At 35.7% G+C, this 22,632-nt stretch overlaps 1 protein-coding gene across 12 annotated transcripts in view; it reads left to right on the forward strand.

Moving 5' to 3' along the window:
• LAMA2 (laminin subunit alpha 2) overlaps positions 1-22,632 on the forward strand; it is a 375,103-nt gene that overhangs the window by 132,386 nt on the left and 220,085 nt on the right. For 11 of the 12 annotated variants that reach the window (XM_082757554.1, XM_082757545.1, XM_082757549.1 and 8 more), the window contains exons 5-10: positions 6,154-6,333; positions 8,619-8,708; positions 10,987-11,104; positions 12,793-12,971; positions 14,330-14,429; positions 21,605-21,765. In XM_082757554.1, coding sequence (XP_082613680.1) covers positions 6,154-6,333; positions 8,619-8,708; positions 10,987-11,104; positions 12,793-12,971; positions 14,330-14,429; positions 21,605-21,765 — 828 coding nt within the window. The remainder of the gene's footprint in view (positions 1-6,153; positions 6,334-8,618; positions 8,709-10,986; positions 11,105-12,792; positions 12,972-14,329; positions 14,430-21,604; positions 21,766-22,632) is intronic. The other variant, XM_082757553.1, reaches the window with a different exon arrangement.

The following is a 22,632-nucleotide window of genomic DNA, read 5'->3' on the forward strand; positions in this document are numbered from 1 at the left end:
AAATTTCTTGAGGCTTACCAAATGTGTGGAAATTATATATGGCTCAGGCAGTCCATGGGAAAGTGTTAGGTATGTTTGCCTTTGTTCTATCCTTAATACGGTCCAGTAGTTTTGGCTATTGTATGACACAGGCTACTGTGCTAGATAGGCCTTTTGGTTCTGACACAGTACATAGATTTTAATTCACTGAAGTATTTTGAATATCTATAGCAGTGCCTGTGCTGTTCAACATACTCATGGGCAATTTGGAAAATCAGAAAACTATAATAGCAGTATTTGCTGTTAATGCAAAATTTAAGATAATTTGTTGTATGATACTAAAAGAAAAATATGAAATGTAGTGTTGATAAAATAAAGGTAGTGTAAGAAAAAAAATAATTGTACATGAATGCTGATGGGTTAATGTTGGACTAAATTCTCCTCAGAGTAGAGAACTTATAGTCATTCTCAACAGTTCTCTGAAAAACTTATCATACTGAAGCTTAAAAATGAAAATAAATTAACTATTCACGATTTCATCAAATATAAAAGTAGAACACTCTCACAGAAATGACTCATGATCTGTGTTCCAGGTTTAAAAGGGAGGTTCTTCTGTTTATAAAAAAATAAATTTCCTCCTATAGTGACAAGTGTCTGTAGTGGTGAAAAATATAATGGTGGAAAAAGGGAGTAGACTAATACCAGAGAAAAATACAATCGGTTGAGATTAAATTCTATGACTCAGATTTGGTGTGTAATATAAGAAGCATTTAGACAGTTCAGTCAAAGGAAGTGAAGATGGTGTAGCAGAAAAATCACTCTTTAAATGTCCTCTTTCTTATATTGCTTCCTAACAGGTTTCTACTAGCATTGTTTGGAGACAGGAAATTGAATTAGGTAACCTTTGGTGTTATAAAATGGCTTTTCTGGTTTTCCATTTAACTGGGGTATACATTTTCTTCAATAACTGTTAGAAAAATTAGTTCCAAACCAAATCCAGAAGATAGATAACTTGGTAACTAAAATAACTTTGACATGTTTTTATATATTAAAATGATATCATTTTGAGTCTGATCCTGTTTAACATTTTCATTAATGATTTGGGTGATATGACAGAGTGTACTCTCAGCAAGGTTGCAAATGACGTAAAACTGGGGGGGAGTGGCTGATATGTCAGTATTGTGCTGGCATGTGGGGACAACCTCATCAAGCTGGATAAGTGGGTTCATAGGAATTTCATGAATTTCAACAAGGTCCTGCATCTCAGGAGGAACCCCAGCTGTTTTCCATACTGGAAAGGGATCTGGGAGTCCTGGTGGACACCAAGTTGAGCATGAGCCAGCAACATGTCCTAGGCTGCATTAGGCAAAGTGTTACCAGCAGGTCAAGGGGGGTGGCCCTCCCCCTCTACTCAGCCCTGGTAAGTCCACACCTGAATCACTGGCTCTGGTTCTGGGCTCCCATTTGCAAGAGAGATATGGACATCCTAGAGAGAATGAAGGGTTATAAAGATGATGAAGGTTCTGGAGCACCTATGTATAAAGGCTGAGAGAGCTGGGGCACTTCAGCTTAGAGAAGAGAAAGTTCAGGGGCTATCTTATCAGTGTGTATAAATACCTGAAGGGAGGGTGCAAAGAGGATGACGCCACGCTCCTTTCAGTGGTGTCCAGCGAGAATGGACACAATCTAAAACACAGGAGATCCCATCTGAATATCGGGAAACACTTCTTTACTGTGAGGGTGACTAAGCACTGGTACAAGTTGCCCAGAGAGACTTGTGGAGACCTGGTCCTGGACAACATGCTTTAGTTCTGTCTGTTGACTAGTTGATAAATCAGGTGCTGTTCAAAATGATTTTACAAAATGAGAGTATGGCTTTTGTTATGGTAACTTTTAGATGTTTTGGAAGGGAATGTGCAATTTTCCCAAAGATCCAATTTGTTGGAATTTAATCTTGGAAGATTTCCTGGTTGGGGAAGAAATTTCTTGGGTTTAAATCTATGTTGCTTTTATTTAGAATTCAAAGCAGTTATTACCTCGATGTTGGAATTAGTAAATAAAAGCTGTTCATAAAATCTGAGCAAAATTTGAGATTGTTCCTCCATGGGGACTTGGATTAGCCAAATTAGCAGCCCAGTGGGTAGATTAAAGTATTAATACTTTCCTGGTATACTCTGGCTGTAGAATTCCTGTGTGCAGTACATGTACATTTAGGGCAGGACATCTCTGCCGTAGTTGCCTGTATGAAAATGAGACTAGTCTCTTCAGGACTCAGAGCTATATTATGATGAGCCTGAATGACATAACAATAGACAGTTATCGAGGACTTTGTTCACTGGAATATTTTTCAGATCTAATTCAAAAACATTTTGAGAATAAGGGACATGTCATTTTCTTGACTGCAAACTTGCTATTGTGCAAACAGCATCTTACAAATAGGTGCAGGATTGTTCTGGGAGGTAAGGAGAGAAAGTAAGCTCTTGAAAATCTAAGTGATGTCTCATGGTGAAACAGTCATACCCTTAAAAAAATAAAAAAGTTATTTAAAATTTAGACCGTTTCTGATTAATGACAGATGTTTCCAAAATACTCTTGGTTTCTTCCTGCCTCTCTTTTCAGGGAGTAGGAACAACTTAGCTGGACACTCTTAGTTGATTCTAAGTGTTTCTAGGGAGAAATTAGTGATTTCATCACAGATGTTGAGAGTAGGAGAGACAGTAATTAATTTTGCCTGTGTAAACATTTCCCTTTGGATTAATTTTGGTAAAACTATCCAGTTTTAATTTCCTAATCTCAGTGTTATTTTGGTGTATACTTTTGAACATGTGCCACATTTCATGCAGGACATAGCTGCGTTTCAGAAATTATGACAAATTATTTGTTGTTTTAAGATGAAATTGTGAAACATTTAAGCACAAGCTTGAAAGACAATATAAATGAAAGGTTTTTTTCTTTGTTAGTTTCACCATGCCGAATAGATTGATCCATGGCACCTTGTAAAAAGGGGGTGTCTGTTTCTTGTCCAGGTACAAGAAAGACAGGGATCTCCTGGAAAGAGTCCAGCGGAGGGCCACAAAGATGATACGGGGCCTGGAGCATCTTCCCTATGAAGAAAGGCTGAGAGACCTGGGTCTGTTCAGCCTGGAGAAGAGAAGACTGAGAGGGGATCTCTTCAATGTATATAAATATCTGAGGGGTGGGGGACAGAAGGATGTAGCCAACCCCTTCTCAGAGGTTTGTGGGGATAGGACAAGGGGCAATGGCTGCAAGTTAGAGCACAGGAAGTTCCACACTGACATACGAAAGAACTTCTTCACGGTGAGGGTGACGGAGCATTGGAACAGGCTGCCTAGGGAGGTTGTGGAGTCTCCTTCTCTGGAGTTATTCAAGGCCTGTCTGGACACCTACCTGCGCAGCCTGCTTTGAGGAACCTGCTTTGGCAGAGGGGTTGGACCCAATGATCTTTCGAGGTCCCTTCCAACCCCTACAGTTCTGTGATTCTATTTTGAAAAATAAGCTTCTTTTTTTTTTTTTTTTTTCTTTTTTTTTTTTTTTCCCAATAAGTAAATATTTTAATTCTGTAAAACTATTACTCCAAGATTTTTTCCCCAACAGTGCCTTAAGACTAAATTAGTTCTCTCTCTCTCTCTCTTTTAAAAATATAAATCAAAATATGTGACTGCTGTTTGTCAACTGTGTCATTTGGGGTCAAGCTGTGTCTGTGATTCATATTCTTAATTCTCTCTTGGTACTTAGAACATTACATGGGTTTTTACTTGCATATTTCTCCCTCACCCCAACACAAATTTTCTCTCTATTTTGACAAGATAGGCAGACTGCCATGCTGCTTAAAGCCATGATGCTGTTGCCATTACAGGGTGAGAAACGGAATATTTTCAGCACTACTTTGGGTATACCTCTTCTTTCTCTTAGAAGATATATAATAGAAGATATTTCTAGATATTTCTAGGCTAGAAATATCAAAGTCCAGTCTTTAGTATTCTACTGTTTTACACCATAGCCCAGATTTGTATCAAACAAACCGTAAGAAAGAAATTTGTTGGATCCTGTTTAAGGAAGGGAGTGATGATATAGAAAAAAAAAATGGGAGAGGGGAAGATTTCCCTGCCCACAGATTAATGTTATGCAGAGAAGTTTTAGGCATCTGTTCATACTAAATTCTGGTTCTTTAGGAAAGATCTAATAATTTCCACTGGCCCTCTTGCCACAATCTCCATGCTTCTTTTGAAGTTTACTTTCCACACGTTTACCTCTCTCTCTTCACTGGTGACCTGAGCAGTTGGCTGTCTTGCTCACCATGTGCTTTTGTCCAACTTGTAGCCAGACGTTTCTCATTCAGGAGCTCCTCCTTAATTCATGTTAGGGTTTTAGTATAATATTTGTTTGTACCCTGTCTTTTTGATAGTGTTTTATTCTGTTTGTCTCCTTTAATTTAATTACTTGTAGTCAGGAGCGAAATCGAGTCAGAGCTTGAAGTGAGAGTGCTGTTAGGATCTCAGGAGGAGGCAGCAATATCACTTCTTCCTGGAGATAATCTGGCAGAAGCCTAGAGGTGCTGATTCATATTCAGGCAGGATGTGACTGATAGTCGCTCCTGGCAACGTGGCTCAGAATGATTTTGTGTACCTGTGGATACAATGGAACAGGATGCTGAAAGTGATGAGGTTTAGTGTTACCCTGTTGGTAGTGAAAATAAGTGAGTTAATAGTATCACATAGCCAGTGCAAGACCACAGCTGTTCAATAAGCCTTCTATCCAGTCCTGCAAAAAAAAAATACAGGAAAGGAAGAGCTACTGCTTTGCAGTGAGCAGTAGATTTGCTGTTTCTCTCCTCAGTGTGAGGTAGCCACTGCTGAGTGAGTGCCAGCTGGCATTCTGAATGCAGCTGTTTGCTTAAAACAGTGGCAATGTGATCATGTTCAATGATAGAAAATGGCTGGGTAGCCTGACCTTTCACTTGGAGCACTGAGGTGAGGTGCACAACATATCCATCACAAATAATAAAAAATTCTCTTATTCATTCTAATGTTCTGCATATTTGGCTCAATATCAGAACATCTTTCAGTGTGCTGGCCTATAATAAAAATGCCCCAATTAAAATTTAACACTTCAAAATACAGGAAAATTAAAGGTTTCTTTCTTCCCTCCCCCTAGGTGCTCATTAACAATATTTGCTATACCTGACATTTTTCTTCTCATAGGCCTTTTCCAAGAATGTTTCTGTAGCAGCCCATCTGTTTTATTTTGTTGATTAACAGGTAGTGTGTGTTATTCCATGGTCAGTTAGAAAGGGTTCATCTTGGCTGGAGGGGAAGAAGATTGCCTGATTTTGTTGCCTTGCCCTGGGTGCTGTGACCAGAGTCACAGGGCACACTTATCCAAATTTCTAATGTTTACAATAGGACAGGCAAAGAAAGGGGGGACAATCTTTACTGAAACCATGGTGTAAGCAGAGATTGGTAGGATCTTTGGAAAAACAAATATTGAACAGAATTTTCAGAGATGATAAAGGCTTTTCTTAGGGACTAGGTGACAACTGTTGCAACCCAGAAAATTACTTCAATTTCCTGAGAACAAGATTCAAAGGAAATGATAAACTGTAAATGGGAAAGGGGAGATGCTAATAAATGATTATTTTATCTCATACAGCTGTTGTTGTTTTCAATATTTCAAAAGTTACCCTGTCTTTAGAAAACACCTAGTTCTAGTCTTTTGATAACAACTTCTCTAAGATGTGCAAACTGATCCCTGTTGAATTCTGAGTCCCATTCCAAATATCCATTCCTTTAACTCCAAATGTTTGAGCCCTTCAGTTGCTCAATACCTGAAAATATTTATTTCAGGCTAGAAGAGGAGGAATGATTTGCCAGCAGCATGGACACTATAGTAGGGCTTTGTTGTTTTGTGCGTTTTTTTTTTGTTTGTTTGTTTGTTTTTTTAACTTTCTTTTCTGTAGTTGATGACTTTCCTTTGCTCAAAAGGGATCAGTGGGTAGTTGGAAAACTTTTTGTAGGGAGATCTGCATTATAAAGGATGAAGGTATTTTACATTTTCAAATGCATTCACACAGTGGCTTTATTGATATCTGTTGACATAATCATGTCAGCATCACTGTAATCTAATTCCATATTGCTTTAATAATTCTGTCTTCAGATTCATACTTCTCTAATCAATGGACGGCCTAGTGCTGATGATCCTTCACGTGCTTTGCTGGAGTTCACTTCTGCTCGTTTTATTCGCCTGAGATTTCAGAGGATACGGACACTAAATGCTGATTTAATGATGTTTGCACACAAAGATCCCAATGAAATTGATCCCATTGTTACAAGGAGGGTAAGTTCTGGCAAGACAGTAGAAATGCATGTGTAGAAATGCGTGTGTAGTTCACTTAGAAATGCTGTACTTAACTATGCTTGGCATAGGAAATCTTGGAAGATGATGAGTAGCTGTTTGTCATCTGTCAAAGTTGTGGTCATAAGTAGCAGATTCCCTTCTCTTCACAACATTTTGTTATCTTCTCTATAGCAGAAGTCACAGTTTTACATTTTCTACTTAATGGTGTTATTAACATAAAGAACATGTTTATTAACATAAGCTCCTTTTAGTATAACTATTCTGATATGGGTAATTGGCAAATGACTTCTCTTAGATAATGTCCTCTTGCCTCCTCTGCTGTTCAATCCTTTGCTGCCTTTAACATTCCTTGAACACTTTCTTTGAGTGTTATTTCTAGTAATGGTACAAAAAAGTAAATAGTAAAGTCGCAGTAGTGCCTGAATACAACACTTTTTGCAATGTTATATGGCTGTTGATAACAGTAAAATTTTAGATCCTATTTTAGCTTAAAAGATTAGATGCAGCACTCAAACTTACACTGTACCCATCTTCTTCACTTTTACTTATGCATGCACAATCCTGACCTCTGTTTTTCCACAATCCATACTTTCTTCCTATGCCATACGTCTGTCTTCCTGCTGCTCAAAAGCTGCATGTTATTGTTTTTGTTTGTTTGTTTTTGTTGTTGTTTTCTTCTCATTTAAGAATGCTCTGAGGCATTCTTAAAAGCTGTTGTACAGGATGCATACCTTTCCATACCTTTTTCCTTTCTGCTCACTTTTTTTTTGTCTGTTAATCTTATTTTTCTTTTGGGGAATTGAATGTCACTACAGTAAGTCCTCATATACAGGAGGATTACTGCTATTCTCAGCTTTAATTATTTATCAACATATTTAACATATTTAAGATATTTAATTTATCAACAGTGGATAGCTGTAAAGAAGAAAATTTGCTTCTTCTGTTCCACTTTTCTAGTTTTCATTCCTTCCTCCAAATACATAGGGTACTGGCTATTTCTGAAAGTTTGGAATTTGGCATTCTGTTTTGTACTGTAAGCCTAGAAATTCTTCCAGTTGAGAGCAGTTATTGCACACCTCACTAATCATGGAAATCAATGTTTACGTGAGAGTACACGTTTAATAATCTGATTCTAAGTGAGCAGAATCACAAAAATGGAATATTTAAGATTCCAGTTCACATATTAAATATCACCATATACTCATTAAAAGCTAGTGCAGAATGATCCATAGATTTCTCAAACCAAGAAAGAAAAATAGCTTCTTTATGGCAAGTCTTTTAGAACATGAAGCCTTTTAGAGACATTTTCAAAGGAACAAGGATCAATTGAAACTTGCCATCCTTTCCTGGCTTTTCCTATAGAATACAGTAGACAAGCCACTATTCCAAAAAATAGGAAACAAAAGGTAGCCATAAATGATATCTTTTCTATATAGTTAAATGTGAATCATGAGTTATGTGAGTTTCTGCTTTGTTTGATATATTTGTTAATGATCTGAAAAAGTGGCTGAACGGAGGAAAGCAAAATTTGAAAATGGCATATGTTTGTTTTGACTAGCAAATTGTTAAGACGTTACTGGACCATCACCAAAACAGATGAAAGTGGACAAGTTGGCATACAAGATTCACTTTACAAAGATGTGATAATATATGATTATAAATGCCTTTCTGTTCTCCTTCCTGGTTAGAGGTATTAATCCCCACCAAAGAAAATTAGAAATAGTCATCTGTAAGAGCAATAGGTCAAATGTTATTTAAATTTTAGTAAAGAAAAATCATTGTTAGTCATTCAGAAGGCCAGCAATGAAAAACAGTTTTTTTTACAGAGAATTCTCAAATATTACTCAGCTAAGGTAAACAAAGGTGTTCTTGTCTGAGCTTTTATTCTCGTCTTTCTCTTCTCACCATCGTCATGCCTCCTCCTTTTCATGTCTTCTGAAGGGAGATAATTCTACGGCATTTGACTTTTCATTATCCAGCGTGCATATAGTCTTTTTCTCTGCTTATATTTGGTGTGTGCTGTGTATAAATTGACATGGCTCTTGTGACTTCAAACAAATGGAACTGTGCCAATTTATTTCATTCACTAAGCCTGAATCTGTTGATCAAGACATAGCTTGGATTACACTCTATGCTATATTTGTGATAGATCAAAAAAGAAATAGAAGAGGACCTGACAGTTTTGTCAACAGAAATGAATTCTGTACTTTGGCACCTGCATTTTATAATCCACTTAGCAAATCAATTTCTGTTTTGTCTTACAGTATTACTATTCTATAAAAGATATCTCGGTTGGTGGCATGTGCATATGTTCAGGCCATGCAAAGGCTTGTCCACTTGATCCAGTGACCAATGTATGTATTTTTCTTTTCTTTCTTTCTTTCTTTTTTTTTTTTTTTTTTTTTTTTTTTTCTTTAATGTGCCTTATTCACGAGGTAGAACATGAAAAAAATTCTTGATATTCCTCAGAGTTCTGATAATTTCTGTCTCTCTTTCACCTACAAGAACAGCAGTACTAGGATGTAATAGTGCTGGCAACAAGAATAAGCATTCATGCAATGTCAGGAGAGGCTTTCTCTGAAATGAAAAAAATAGGTTTCAGATAATTCAGACCATATTCAAAGTTTCCTAGGAAAAAACAGAAATTTGGGTAATGTTATGTAGCTGTGTAGGTGAGCACTAAGAGTCAGTTTTTATTATTCTTTTTTTGGTATTAATAAAGGTGTTTCCTAAATAGCCATCAAGTATTTAATCAATACTTGCAAACAAATGATGGCTCTAGAATGGTGCATTTACTATGCGTGAAATATTAATTGAGTGATCAATCAAGCTAGTCTAGAAAATCATGAACCATTTATAATTTATTCCAAACAAGTAGCTTTCTTTTTACACCATTAATAAACTCATAGCCAATATAATTGAAATACAGAAATATAATTTGTTATTGATGGTACAAATCTATACATATGAATGCACACATCATCTCTAATACAGAATTTGTAATCTACAATTATTACTGATGTGCCATACTGTGGGATCTCTTCTTATGCTAGTCACTCAAGTAGAAGCTTTGTATTATAGAACAAAAAAAAAAATATTTTTTGATTGATGACATTAAGCAATTGCATAGGAACTGATTTAAAAAAATGAAAGAAATCTTACAAAGAATACATTTACAGTTCTAAGCAATTTCTGTGGATCCTTGTAAAAATTTTACAAATTCCTTGCTTTAATCCTTCCAATCCTTTTCTGTGATGATTTACATAGCAAGTGATGTACTGTTGTTTCAGATAGTCTTAGTTATCAAACATCAGCATTGTTTCATTACCATGTGTTAGAACTGGGCCTACCTCAGAAAATAAATGCTATGAGATGAAGGTAGACTTCAGTTCATGTAGTTTGGCTACTAGATACAAACACATTTGGACAAGTGCGGTGTTTTGTTTTGCAGGTGACAAATATTTATTGTCTAATCAGTATGAAAAATATAGTAAGTGAAACAACTGAAGCCTTAAGAGATTTGGGGTATTTGGTTTAGCTCTCCAGGAATACTGTTTAGACTGAGCCATACTAAAACAGGGGGGCTTTGGCTTGTAAAACATTGTGACTTTAATTGTTATCACAATTAATTTTTCCTCTACCAGTGAAGAGAATAAACTTGCATGAATTTACTGCCTTGCTGTTCTGAAGCACTCCTTAACTTCACCTTGTTTTGCAAAATCCGTGTTTTGTGTGGTAAGCCATAGAAATCTCTCTAGGTTAGCTGGCTGCATTGACCTTGAGTGGGCTCACAAGGACCACAGAGAATCCCCTCTAGTGAAAGACTACTGGGAAGGCAATTTGTGTTCTTAATTTCCCCAACCTACGGTTTCTTTCTTTCCCGTGCTTCTTCTGTGGCTCAGAGAGTTTATGTGTGCCTACAGCAATATTTTCATGCTGGGACTAAGGCAATCTTCTGAGGAACCCAAGTGCCACTGAAATGGTGGTGGTCCTGCTCTCATATCCTGTTAGTTTAAAAACAACTCCTGCTGCCCTACAACTACAATTTAGTTGTGCAGTTAGAAGGTTACAAGATGAGTTGACTCCTCCAGTAAAAAAATAAAGGTAAAAGAAAAGATGACTATTTTTATGGGATCAGCCAACAGAATTGATTTCACCCTGCAGCTGCAGATTGCTGCATCTCAGGGAAGGGGAGCAATTGGCTCACCCCTTCTAGCATAAGCTAGCTATCGGGTCAGTTTTCCTGTAATGTGAAGCTGTATCTGAGAGCTACTAGCACTTTGGCTTATTTGCTGTGTTGGTGAACTTTCATTCTTCCCTACTCCCTGCTTCAGTCGGTTGGAAATAGATTCTCTTATGTTCTTGGATTCTCCCAAGATTCTGTAGCCGAATTCTTTTGCGCCATGGCTGCTTTCTTAAAATGGAACTATTAAGGTTAAACACACACTTCTGCCTCTCGATAGGTAGATAAAGGATACATAAATGAGTAAAAATGAGTAAACAAAGGAATTACAGAGTATAGTCATTCTTAAGCTAATGTTTTCATAATTTGAATTGGAATGCAGATTATGTACATGGGCAGAGTCTTCAAATCACCACGTTTTGTAATTATTTGTTTTTCTTTTAAATTAGAAATCCATCTGCCAGTGTGAGCACAACACGTGTGGAGAGACATGTGATCGGTGTTGTCCGGGTTTCAATCAGAAACCTTGGCATGCTGGGACTTTCCTGGTTAAGCATGAATGTGAACGTAAGTTGAAAGCAGGACAGAACAAGATTACTGTAGCTGCTGGAGAAAACTGAAATTGAGTCCTAAATGATTTTGCAAATTTATTTTTTATTTTTTTACCACATTTGCTTATGAATCAGTTCTTGTTTTCTTATTTAGGCTGGCTGACTCAAAAAAGTCAATAGAAAACTTACGTGTAGAATTGTACTTTTATTGAACTCAGAATATTTCAGTGTAACATGCTGTTTTTGGTGTAGTATGCTTAAAAAAGTTTGTTTTGACTTCCTTTTTTAATGGTTATATTTATGTTGCTTTTGTTTTGATAAAATAATAGGACTGAATTCTGATATAAGTATTTTTTTTTTTTTACATTTTTGTTCATTATATTAAACTTTAACAACATGATTTTTTATGTGTAACCGGGCACTTTTACATAGTTTAATGTGCAGCCTAAATGAAAAAAAATATTTTACATGATCAAAATGGGATTTGAGTTTCTTATATTCTTAGTGAAAAACAAACAAACAAACAAATAAAAACAAAAACAAACAAAAAACATAAAAACCAGATGTATCCAGTTTTCCAGCATGCAATGAAAACATATCTTGAAATATCACCATCCCCACAGGGTGGGAATTTCTTTTTCAGATTTACTGTAGTAAGGATAGCTATAATTGAATGTTAACACCTTACTTCCAAAGGTCATATATCACTTATATTTTCAAACATAAGGGCTTCATTATATGTAAGTGTTTATTCTTTTCTGCAGCTATATTCTTACCAGGAGTGGTTAAAAATTAATTAAAAACAAAAAAGATATCCCCATATTAAAAGTAATAAGTACATATTTGTGTCCTGAAAAGTCTGTTTACAGAGGTCTTTGTTTCTGTGGAGACTGTCTGCACTGGAATGCACTCTGGAATCAAACCAGAGTCTATTTATTTTCATGTTTAATTTTTAAGGGACATTTATTATGCCCTGTTAAACCCTTAGTGAATTGTTGTACTTTCATGGTGCAAATAGTTCCACAGGATCTGGTTCAAGTGTCAGGTGAATGACTCCCTACAATGCTGATGAGTTGAATTTCTCTTTATATGGAAATTAAAAATTGAATTTTCACAGCAACAGATTATAAGTTTAACATGTGGCTCTAGAGTCTAAGAGCTCAGATCTGAACTTCTCAAATAGTTTTAAGACTGGGAATCTCTTTTGTTCTGACCCAGTTCTTATATGCGTATGTGAAAAACAAATGCTTTTAGGATATCTTTTAGCTTTCAAGGAAATTATTTTAATTTAATGCACAATTCTGTTATTTTTCTTACGATTCCTCTTGTGTTTTAAATTTCCTGTTTCATAAACCATATGTGTGTGCTACCAAAAGGTTTCTGGACTATCAATTTACTCAGAAGAAAATAAAACAGAGAAGAAAAAACAAAAAAACAAAAAAAAACAAAAAACTATTTAGACTATACGTGTCCACTTCCATACTATCTGAGACAAAATATCAAGAAAAAAAATCAATCTGCAGAACTCCAGGCTGCATTTGTTACTAGACTTTTTGTAGCTGAAGTAGGGAATTAATGTTTGAATGTGTTACCTGTTCTATTGTACGTGCTACAAATGACAAAATGTTGATTCTGTGAAAGACTGTTTTTAATATATTAGTAACAGCCATAAAATCTTTGCTAATACAGTTCTTTCTCTTTTAGCATGCAACTGTCATGGGAAGACTGAGGAATGTTACTATGATCAGAATGTGGCAGACAAAAATCAGAGTTTGAATGTTCATGGAGAATACATTGGGGGTGGAGTGTGTGTTAATTGTACAAGGCACACTGATGGCATAAACTGTGAAACCTGTGTTGACGGTTACTTCAGACCTAAAGGGGTAAATGCACGTTCTGTTGTCACTTCACTGTAATTCTTTGTGTTCAAGCCATCACATCAGCTTGGAGAGTTAAGTTATTAAAAAGAGATGACATAGTTTGGACTGCCATTAGGTTAACTTCTAATTCTGACAGTGAAGTAGTTCCTATTCACAGCTGGAAATCTGTAAAGTTAATGTTCACAGAAATATGAAACTGAATTGTGTTGATATGAAGGAATGTACTTGAGGTCAGGGCCTCTAGCTAATATTTCAGTTGAAATTAAAGGAGGATGTGGTCTTGTAAACAGAAGTTTTCCCTCAGTAATGAATTCCAAGATGTATTATCAATGATCAAAGAAATATTGTGATATTTGATATTGGAGAAAGAGGGTCTATAAATTTTATTTGTTAAATGTAATAAATAACCACTGAAATTCTATAGTGTCTCATGAATGCCTTTCATTTTTAGTGCAATGTATATATATATATATATTATTTTTTTTTATTTCAGCATATAAGGTTGTATTTTCATCTAAAATGAAGCTGTCAGAAGATGCACATTACATTAAGTTGTACTGACAATATGGGCTGTGCCTGTGCTTTAAATAGCTACACTATTAGTATGTGCTTAAATTCCTGATACTTGTCTGTATAGTTTCAGTTGAGTAAATCATGGCCTTTAGTCTGATTGCTTTTCACTCCTCAAACACAGAAAGCATCAGCAAATCACAATAATTACATTCTTCCTGATACACTGTTTTTTTTTAGCCTTAGAGCTTGTAGAAAAGGAGCGATGATCTCTTCAGCAACAGGGAACTTACTTGAATTTTTCATCTGAATCAGGTTACCATCCAGCTAGCAGGGATTATATCTCTATGTTTGTAAAATATATGTAGAGTATATAGATATACGTAGTTTATGCAGGATTCTAGTTTATATCCCCAGTTTTGTATTAGACATTTTTGTCTGAGATAACCTTTTCAAGAATGAAAGGAAATTGTTCCATTGTCTATTGTTCACTTTTCTTCACTTTTCCTTTTTGTTTAGTTACTAACTAAATTCAGTTAGTTGTTTGAAGGATGTTGACCAGAAAAACTGAACTGTTTGCCAATGTTACTTTAGGTAGTGACAGTTTAAAATCTACTTGATTACAATTATTGCTTTCAATGATACAAGAGTCCATTATTATCAATTTACCTGTTCACTTGTTTTAGTTGAAAACCCAATTGTATCAAAATTACTTACATGTTTCTAACAGAAATCTAAAATGGAACAGTAACATCTAGACTGCATGAGCTGAGTTAGGCAACCATCCCATTTTTGTTATAGTACAAACTCTAAAGGTAAGACTTTGTTTAGTAATATCTCTGTTTTTATAGGTATTGCCAGATAGCCCAGATCCATGCCAGCCCTGTTCCTGTGATCCAAATGGGTCTTTACATGAAAACTGTGTCAAAGATGAGAAACATGCAGAAGGAGGTAAGATCCCCAAAAGATAATGACATAAAACCGGTCATAATAAAAATATAAATCAGCAGTGGTCAAAGAAAAGCTGAATTTTATTTGTCTTTCCCTGTGCTATCTCTTAAAGAAAAAATAAAAAATCACAGGAGATATTTTTTAAGTTTACTCATGCAAAAAAAAAAATAATTTTATATTCCCAAATTTTCTGAGGCTTCCTTTATATTCATGGCTTGTAAACATGAGTACATTTGAGAGAGTTTTCTCCATGGAATATTAGAGAATTTTGGCTTTAAAGAGCTTTATTCTTTTACAGTAGAGATTAAAGCTAGTACAATCATAATCTCTTCATCTCTTTTCTTTGCCATACATATTTGCATTTGAAACCTAGAAAAAATCTGCTTGAAAGGTGTCATATTTATGTGCCATCTTATTTATGTAGGATTACAAGCTCTTAACCATAGCCCTGAAAAAAAGCTATCTGCAAATAGATTATACATTTATTTCTTGTGCTTTGGAAACAATTGCAGTACGGTTCTGGTCCTTTTGCTGACCAGCCTCTGAAAATATTGTAGGAAGACAACAAAACTGAAGGTCAGTTCTTAAGAGGTGTTTTTACTGGGCTAATTATATTAATATCTGTTGATGAGATATCGTAGCAATCTTTTTCCTGAAATAGAGATCAACGAAAACTATACTATAACAACCACATACTGAATATATCAGTTCATAGAACTAAAGTTTCTAGATACAATGATGCTGCCTGATTACTGTCACAGTGGTATATTGTGCAAGGGTGACCATGACAAGCTGCCAGTTGCCTGCCTAGCTGCTCTCTTACTCCCCCTCCTCAACAGGATGGGGTCAAAAATAAGATGAAAAATCTCATGTGTCAAGAAAAGACAGGAAGATCGCTTACCAATTACGGTCACAGACTTGACTTGAGGAAAAACAGTTTTATTTGTTGTCAATTTAAGTAGGTTTGAGTAGTGAGGAACAAAGATAATAATAAAAAAACAAAACAAAACAAAAAAAAAAAACAGCTCCATGCCCCAGGCTCACCCACACTCCTTTATTCCCAACTCCTCTGCCTCATTTTAGTGAGTCTTCAGTAAAGTCTTCCCCAAGGTGCCCACCAATGGCTGCTGGGCCCAGCCATGCACAGCAGTGGGGCTGTTGGAGTGGGCTGGGACTGGCTGTGTCTGGCATGGGACAGCCCCAGCCCTACCTCACAGAGGCCCTGCAGCCTCCTCGCTGCCAAAGCCTTGTAGTCTGCACCCCATACATTTTGTCACACAGATGGATAGGAAAGACCATGGAAGCAGATTAGAGATGCATCCCAAAGGTAGAAAAACACAGCAAGACCGTGTGATGTCTCTATCAAACCTGTGGGAGAGAGTGGAGAGTTTACAGATGGCAGGCTTCACAAAATAAAGCAAACTCTTATACTGTTAAATAGGACAACTTTTATTCAAACATTTTCCACTACAGACATTCAGTGCTTTTGTAAAATACTGAGACTACAATTTTGAAATGGAAGAAGGATTAATTCAAAGAAATTCAGTGTCCCACCTGTGTGTTTAACAAGTCTGTCTGGTCTCTGGGTTCCTGTCTGTTACCGTTACAGCCTTTACTTTCACACCTTCAGTCCTAACCACTGTAAGGGTCATTCTGCAGGGGCCCGACAGCTGAAAAACAGTTAATAGACAGGCATTCAGCCTGTCATTTAATAAGGAAGCAAAAAGATAATGATGCTTTTCCATCTTGTTTAGTTGTCAGTAACAGTCATTAGGAGCTTTCATAATGTCTTATTCTGGCCTCTGAGTAATGAACAGATCTAAACCCCCTCATATTTGCTTTGCACATCTGCTTATACTTTCTAAATCTGACTGGCTTGATGATGGGTGGTACTTCCAAATTCCAAGCAAGATCCATGCAGATGTATTACATTCAACACACCTTACACAGAATTTTGTGGTACTGTGCTTTAACTCCTTGTTCCATGTATCTCTGTCTGCCTTTTCTATCCTCTGGTCTTGTTGCTGGCAAATTCCTCTCTTGCCTCTTCCTTTTCCTAGATGTCTCTAGGAAGGGAATCAAGCTCCTGCTTGGACCCCTTCTTTCCTTTCTAGCTATTTCACTATTGTTTCCACCCATTTAATCTAAAGATAGTTTACTGTGTCTTTCTAATAAATCAAGGAATGTTTCATTATTATTATTATTATTATTATTATTTATTTATTTATTTATTTATTTATTTATTTTTCACAAAACTAAAACTCATCTTTTTTCTGTCCTGGCTGTAACAAAGTTCTCCTGATCTTCCTGACACTCCATTCATTTGTCTAAAATTGGTTAGAGGCCTGTTGCTTTTAAGCACATTAGAGTGTTCTCTAATACTAACAAATTTATGTGCAATACCCTGATAAAATTCTTTTTACTCTGTATACTCCTCACCCTCAGCCACAGTTGGGTTTGAAGCACCAGGGAACCTTTATAAAAGAAAGGCTGGAAAGAATAATCTGTCTGAGGAAATCTATTTATTCACCTATGAACCAGAATGAATACACACTGGGCTGGTTGAAATAGATCTCAGAGTTTGCTGGCTGGTTGTTTAAGGAGAAATTGTTTGCTTGGTGTAAGATGGGAATATATTTCTTAGAAGTTTGGTAAGCAACCCAGTCTGGAACATTAAAATGCCTAAACTAAAATGGAAATATGGTAATCATCAGGGATATAAAGTCGCTGTGAACAATTCTCAATGAAAGTAAAGATAAAAGCTGTACATTCTCTATGTGTTTCAATACTGTAGGTACGTAACAATTAAAATGGAGCTTTGTAACAAGTATCATACATAGATGAAGTGCAATGGGAGGATTTAAAAGGCTCCATCAGGCTTGGGTAGATAAGAAAAGGGCATAAAGGAATCACTTTATAATTGACTAAGCATTGTTTCTGGAGAAAAAGAAATATTTCTGTATTTTAAACATCTATAATTTCCATTTTGATTAGCTTAATATAACTTTGTCCTCATATATTTTACCAATCATTCTATAATGAAAGATTATTATTCTAAATTGTATCGTATATTTTTGGTTTTGAGTCCCAAAGAATGCTTTTCAAATGTTCTTTCATAGCAACCTTATACGGTATTCTCATGAGTAATGTGGAAAAATGTTAGAAACAGTAAGTCAATGGTATGTTTACAAATTATGGTATTGATAAAATAAACTGATAAAAACATTGCCAGGTTTTGTAACTGACGGGCAAGAATGCACTGAATTTTAAAACAAACTTGTCCACCCATGTTCAGTCCGTCATAATAATAGGTAAATTTGACCACTGCTGACACTGTGATCACTTGCAGTTGTCCATTCAGAAGTGAAGATGGAGTCCATACATTCTGAACTACTCTAGACTCCAGTAATTAGGCTTTCTCAGTAAATCAATATTCTTGTTTTAAAATGTAGTGGCTGTATTTTAACAAATAGCTATTTTAATTGTCTTTTAAGTACTCGTAAGATCTGTGAAGTTTGGAAACTTGCAGATTTTCATAATTTAGATGCTATCATGTACTGAAGTTTTTCCCTGCTACCTCTTTATGTATAATATAATCCCAATGACTGGTCTTTATTTTTGCTGAAAAACTTTCTCAGACATTGTATGATAAATAAGGTTCAGACATTTTGATCTTTATTCAGCTTCCATAGTGCTTTGCTTAGCAAGCAGTCCCACTGACTTCCGTGAGATTATTTTTGGGGTATGTACACTGTTGAACAGGACTGAGAATGCCAAGGCCAGACTTTGGATTGCAAGTTTTTTCAAGGATCTGATGCGTGCTTTTGCATGAATTTATTTTTGTGTAGACTCGTAGGCTGTGAGGAAACTGATTGATAAAGCTTGTATTTCAAGATGACTCATCCTCTAGGATGAACTTTTAAAGCCTGTGTACACTCAAAGATAGGACAGAAAATTATAATATTCAGGTAGAAAACAGAGAAGAACAGCTTCAACAAATAAACCCCTATTCAAACAAGGCCTACGAAAAAATAGGCCTAAAGCATAAGATGTACTTCTACTGAAATGTTAGTTCTTTAAAACAACATCCACAAAAGACCTGAAACACCTGCCCTAAATCAGAATGTAATTACCCTGTTGACATAATGAGCACTACAGAGGCTTGGTAAAAGGTAAACAGGGAGACACTGACAGGAATTTGCATGCTATGTAGAAATGAGAGCCTAGATCCTGCCAGCATGATAGTGTTGTAAATTAAAGAGGACACTGAGCCAAATAAGAAGTATGGACTTACCATGTCACATAAGAGCTGAAAGAATATATGATTGCTAGAAGTCTCCACAGTTTCCTCTCTCTCTGGTGTGGCACGTGAAGTCTCTTAACAGATGAATGTCAACTATGGTACATACTGCATAAGAAAGGGGGCTGGTGACAGCGGAGTTTCCAATCCTGGTCTCTTTTCCCGAGTTGCAGAGAAAGAAAAGAGAAGAAAGGAAGGTTCTTGATGGGACACTGAAAAAAAGTGGCTAGCTGAGAGGGTCACTTGGAAATTTGGAAAGCAGCTGGGCCATAGGCATCAAAACCTATGGAGCACATGGTTTAGTGATAGTAAGTAACAGACTTCATGTACTGAAGCTTCATATGTAATTAGGATAGATCAAGAAGGTGACAGTTAATATGATGTGCTACAGAAGATCAAAGAGGTGACAGTGTTAGAGAAGACAGACTGAATTTTATCACTGTACAGATTAACAAATAATATAATATTAAACTCCTATAGGTGACTGCTTCTTCAAAAATCTAGTTAGAGAAACTGTAAAAAGGGAAGCAACTCTGTATTTATGCATGAGTTTTAAAACTTGTTTCTTGAAGAGCCTTCAAATTCTACATCCTTGTAGGAGTGAAAAGGCCTCCCTAAAGAACAAATTAATTAAAACAAGGAATCTTTTAAAAATAAAATCAAAAAGAACAATCCGAAGATTCTTAGCCTTAGCCTGGCAAGCCTGCCTATTAGACACTCAGAGAAGATGCATTCTTCTAATTCTAAATGATGCAAGCAACATAACTAAACTAGAAAAAAAAAATCAATTTAAATGCTGAAAAGAATGTCCCTGAAAAAAAAATAAAATTATAATTATCCAACAGGGGATAATAGTAAAGGACGTAAATTGTGACAAATTCTGTAAGGTCATGCACTTAGTCACATGTTAAAATATTAGGAATACTTTGCTAAATGCTTAAATGTTGCTAAGAAAAACTTCAGATAAATCAGAATCTAAAAGACTGCTAGACACTGAAATTCAGTAATAGTTAAATATGATTAAGGTATAATCAATTATAATTGGAGATCTCAAGAAAGAAAAGGACATAGACGAATTCTTTGCATCAGTGAATAGAAGAGCTCAGGGAACTTCCCACTTGAGTATCTTTGTTCATGGGTACAAGTTGGAATAAATGTCTCAGAAGTGTCAGTGTCAGAGCAAACTGATAAATGAATAATAATAAAAATTCATCAGGCATATATTATATTTATCCATGGCTTTGGGGCAGAATTAAAAATGAAGTTGCTGAAGCATTATATAATATAATTTATATTATATAATTTATAGTACTTTCTAAAACCTAAGCTAATATTATATAAATATGAACTGTTTATCAAGTTACTAAAAGAATGGTGGAGGGTTCCAGGAAACTAAAATTCAGAGTTCTGATTTCTGTATCAAACAAATCAGTAGAACTAAAATAAAGGATTTATATGATTAACAACCTGTAGCTAAAATGGGCTAAACTCCAGAGCAGTTTTGTTGTTGTTGTTTTGTTTTGTTTTGTGTTTTTTTTTTTTTTTTTTTTTTTTTTTTGTAGAAGACAGTGTGCCTTATTACTCTGTTTGAAGGAGTCAATGAATATGGGACCTAAATCTATTTTGATTAATATTGGATTTTGATGTTCAAAAAGTTTTGACAAAGACCTTCACCAAAGACTGTGAAAGAAGGTGTAATAGAATGAGGAAGAAAGGTTCTGTCATGGATGAGTACTTGGTTAAGAAAATAAATGGACCATTTTCACAGTGATGATCAATATGAAGTGCTGAGAATATTCATATTTAACCTGGAAAAGGGACAAGTAGGAAGGTGACAAAGTTTGCAAGTACAAAATCTTTTAGCACAGAAAAATGAAAGAACTGCAAAATGTTCAGAAAGATCTCAAGATAGTCAGTGGATGGGCAATAAAATAACTGATAAAATTTTGTAGAAATTAAATGAAAAGCAGAACAGAGAAAAAAAATAGTTCTATTTATACATTGATTTTAGTGATTTCTGAATTAGGCATTAGCAGTTGCAAAACAGCTCTTAACAATTACCTTGGACTGTGCCCTGAATGTATCATCTCAGTGCTGACTTAGCAGTAGCAGGAGATCAACAAAGCCTTAGGAAACATAACTAATAGTTTAAAAACAACACTGAAAAAATTGCCATGATTTATAAGTCCACACTATTCCCTGCCTTTTCCTTAAATAATTTATTAGAACTGGAAATGGTGCAGGGAAGGACAATAGGGATTTTCATCTATACAAAGCAGTTTCTTTGTAAAGAGATATTATATAGGCTTATCAGTTTTTGGCATATGAATTAAAATTGTCATGTAGGATATGCTAAAGATACATTGAAATCACAGATTCCATGGAGAAAGTGAGTAGGGAATGGTTACTTGCTGTTTTCTATGATATGACATTTAAAGGGCAATAAATACAGATTTAGCATACATCAGTGTTTTATTTCACACTACACATGGCTAAATGCACAAGTAACTGATAGAGAGTTTTATGGATTCTGGAAGTAAAAGCATGTTCAAAGTCAATTAGGCAATTTAATAGAAGTTTTTCCAGGGATTGTTAGATGCAAGGGTTTAGGGATAAGTTTCAGCTTAAAAGACCTCTAATATTCAGATTTCTGAAAGCTCAGAATTCAAATAACTATGCACTTTTTCTGTTCTTATTTGCTTTATTCTGGCTGCTCTCAGACAGGATAATGAGTTAAGTAAATGTATGGTTGACCCACTGTCAACACCTTTATGTTACACCTACGGAAGATGTTGCTTTGAGCACTCTAACACATATATTTGATAACAATAATGATAAATTAAATGTGTCTCATGCATTTTCCCTCTTCCCATAGATATGTTGCCTGGTTTCTGTCACTGCAAGATTGGCTTTGCAGGAGAACACTGCGATAGATGTGCCTTGGGTTATGTAGGATATCCTGACTGCCAGCCCTGCAACTGCTCGCTGAAAGGCAGTATGAATGTTGACCCTTGTGTAGGTCTCTGCATCTGTAAGGTACGGACGTTTAATTCTTCTGAGCCATAAGAAGATATTAATGATATTGAAAGATTGCAGTCACTGGTGTTCTATCATACAGTGGTGTTCCACTATCCTACCTAGCTATGTTAAAGTCTGTGGCAGTCGCTTCTCATAGAACACTTGTTCTTGGTCCTGTGAACTCTTAGATTGTCCTGTGTACTCTTAGTACTCTGTAATTAAAATAGGTATCTAGTAGCATGCTGCCTGTCATATAAGTCTGCAAGAAAGGGATACTTAAGAAACTTGTGAATTGTTTGTTTTCAATTCCCGCTCCTCACTACTCAGAAATGGTATGTTTAAAGTATTGTGGGCTCTAAAGATAATCTGTAATATGACCTCAAAAAATAAAATCCATTGAACTGATGGTGTATTAAGACTTCAAAAAAGCTGCATTTTAAGGGTTGTCATTAGGGATCTAATCCTCTCTTCTTGCTAAATTCCATACTGAGGGCATTCTTTCTTGCCTTGGGACGGTTGCTTAGAAATCTCCAGAATATTTACTGTTTTTTGTTGTTGTTTGTTTGTTTGTTTGTTTGTTTTAACCAATGAATTTCTTAATTTATGGGAAGAAGGTTTAGGAGTGGTTTTCTCTGTGTGCCTTTACTCACCTCCGGCAAATAATATATTGATATTATATCCAAAGAAAACACTTCTAAAAACACATGCATCTACTTCTCACAAAATACTGTAATACAAGTGTTAGAAATGGTGGTCTGTAAGTCATTGTTTAGTAAGTTAGCATGCATATGCCCAAAGGACAATTTACTGTGCAGTAGGTCAGTTTTTGTGTGTCATACTTGTGGGAGTTTCCTTCCAGCTTTTAAGGAACAGAATTAGACAGAA

This window comes from Aythya marila (assembly GCF_965140915.1).
Source record: "Aythya marila genome assembly, chromosome: 3".
In the NCBI taxonomy this organism is placed as follows: Eukaryota; Metazoa; Chordata; class Aves; order Anseriformes; family Anatidae; genus Aythya; species Aythya marila.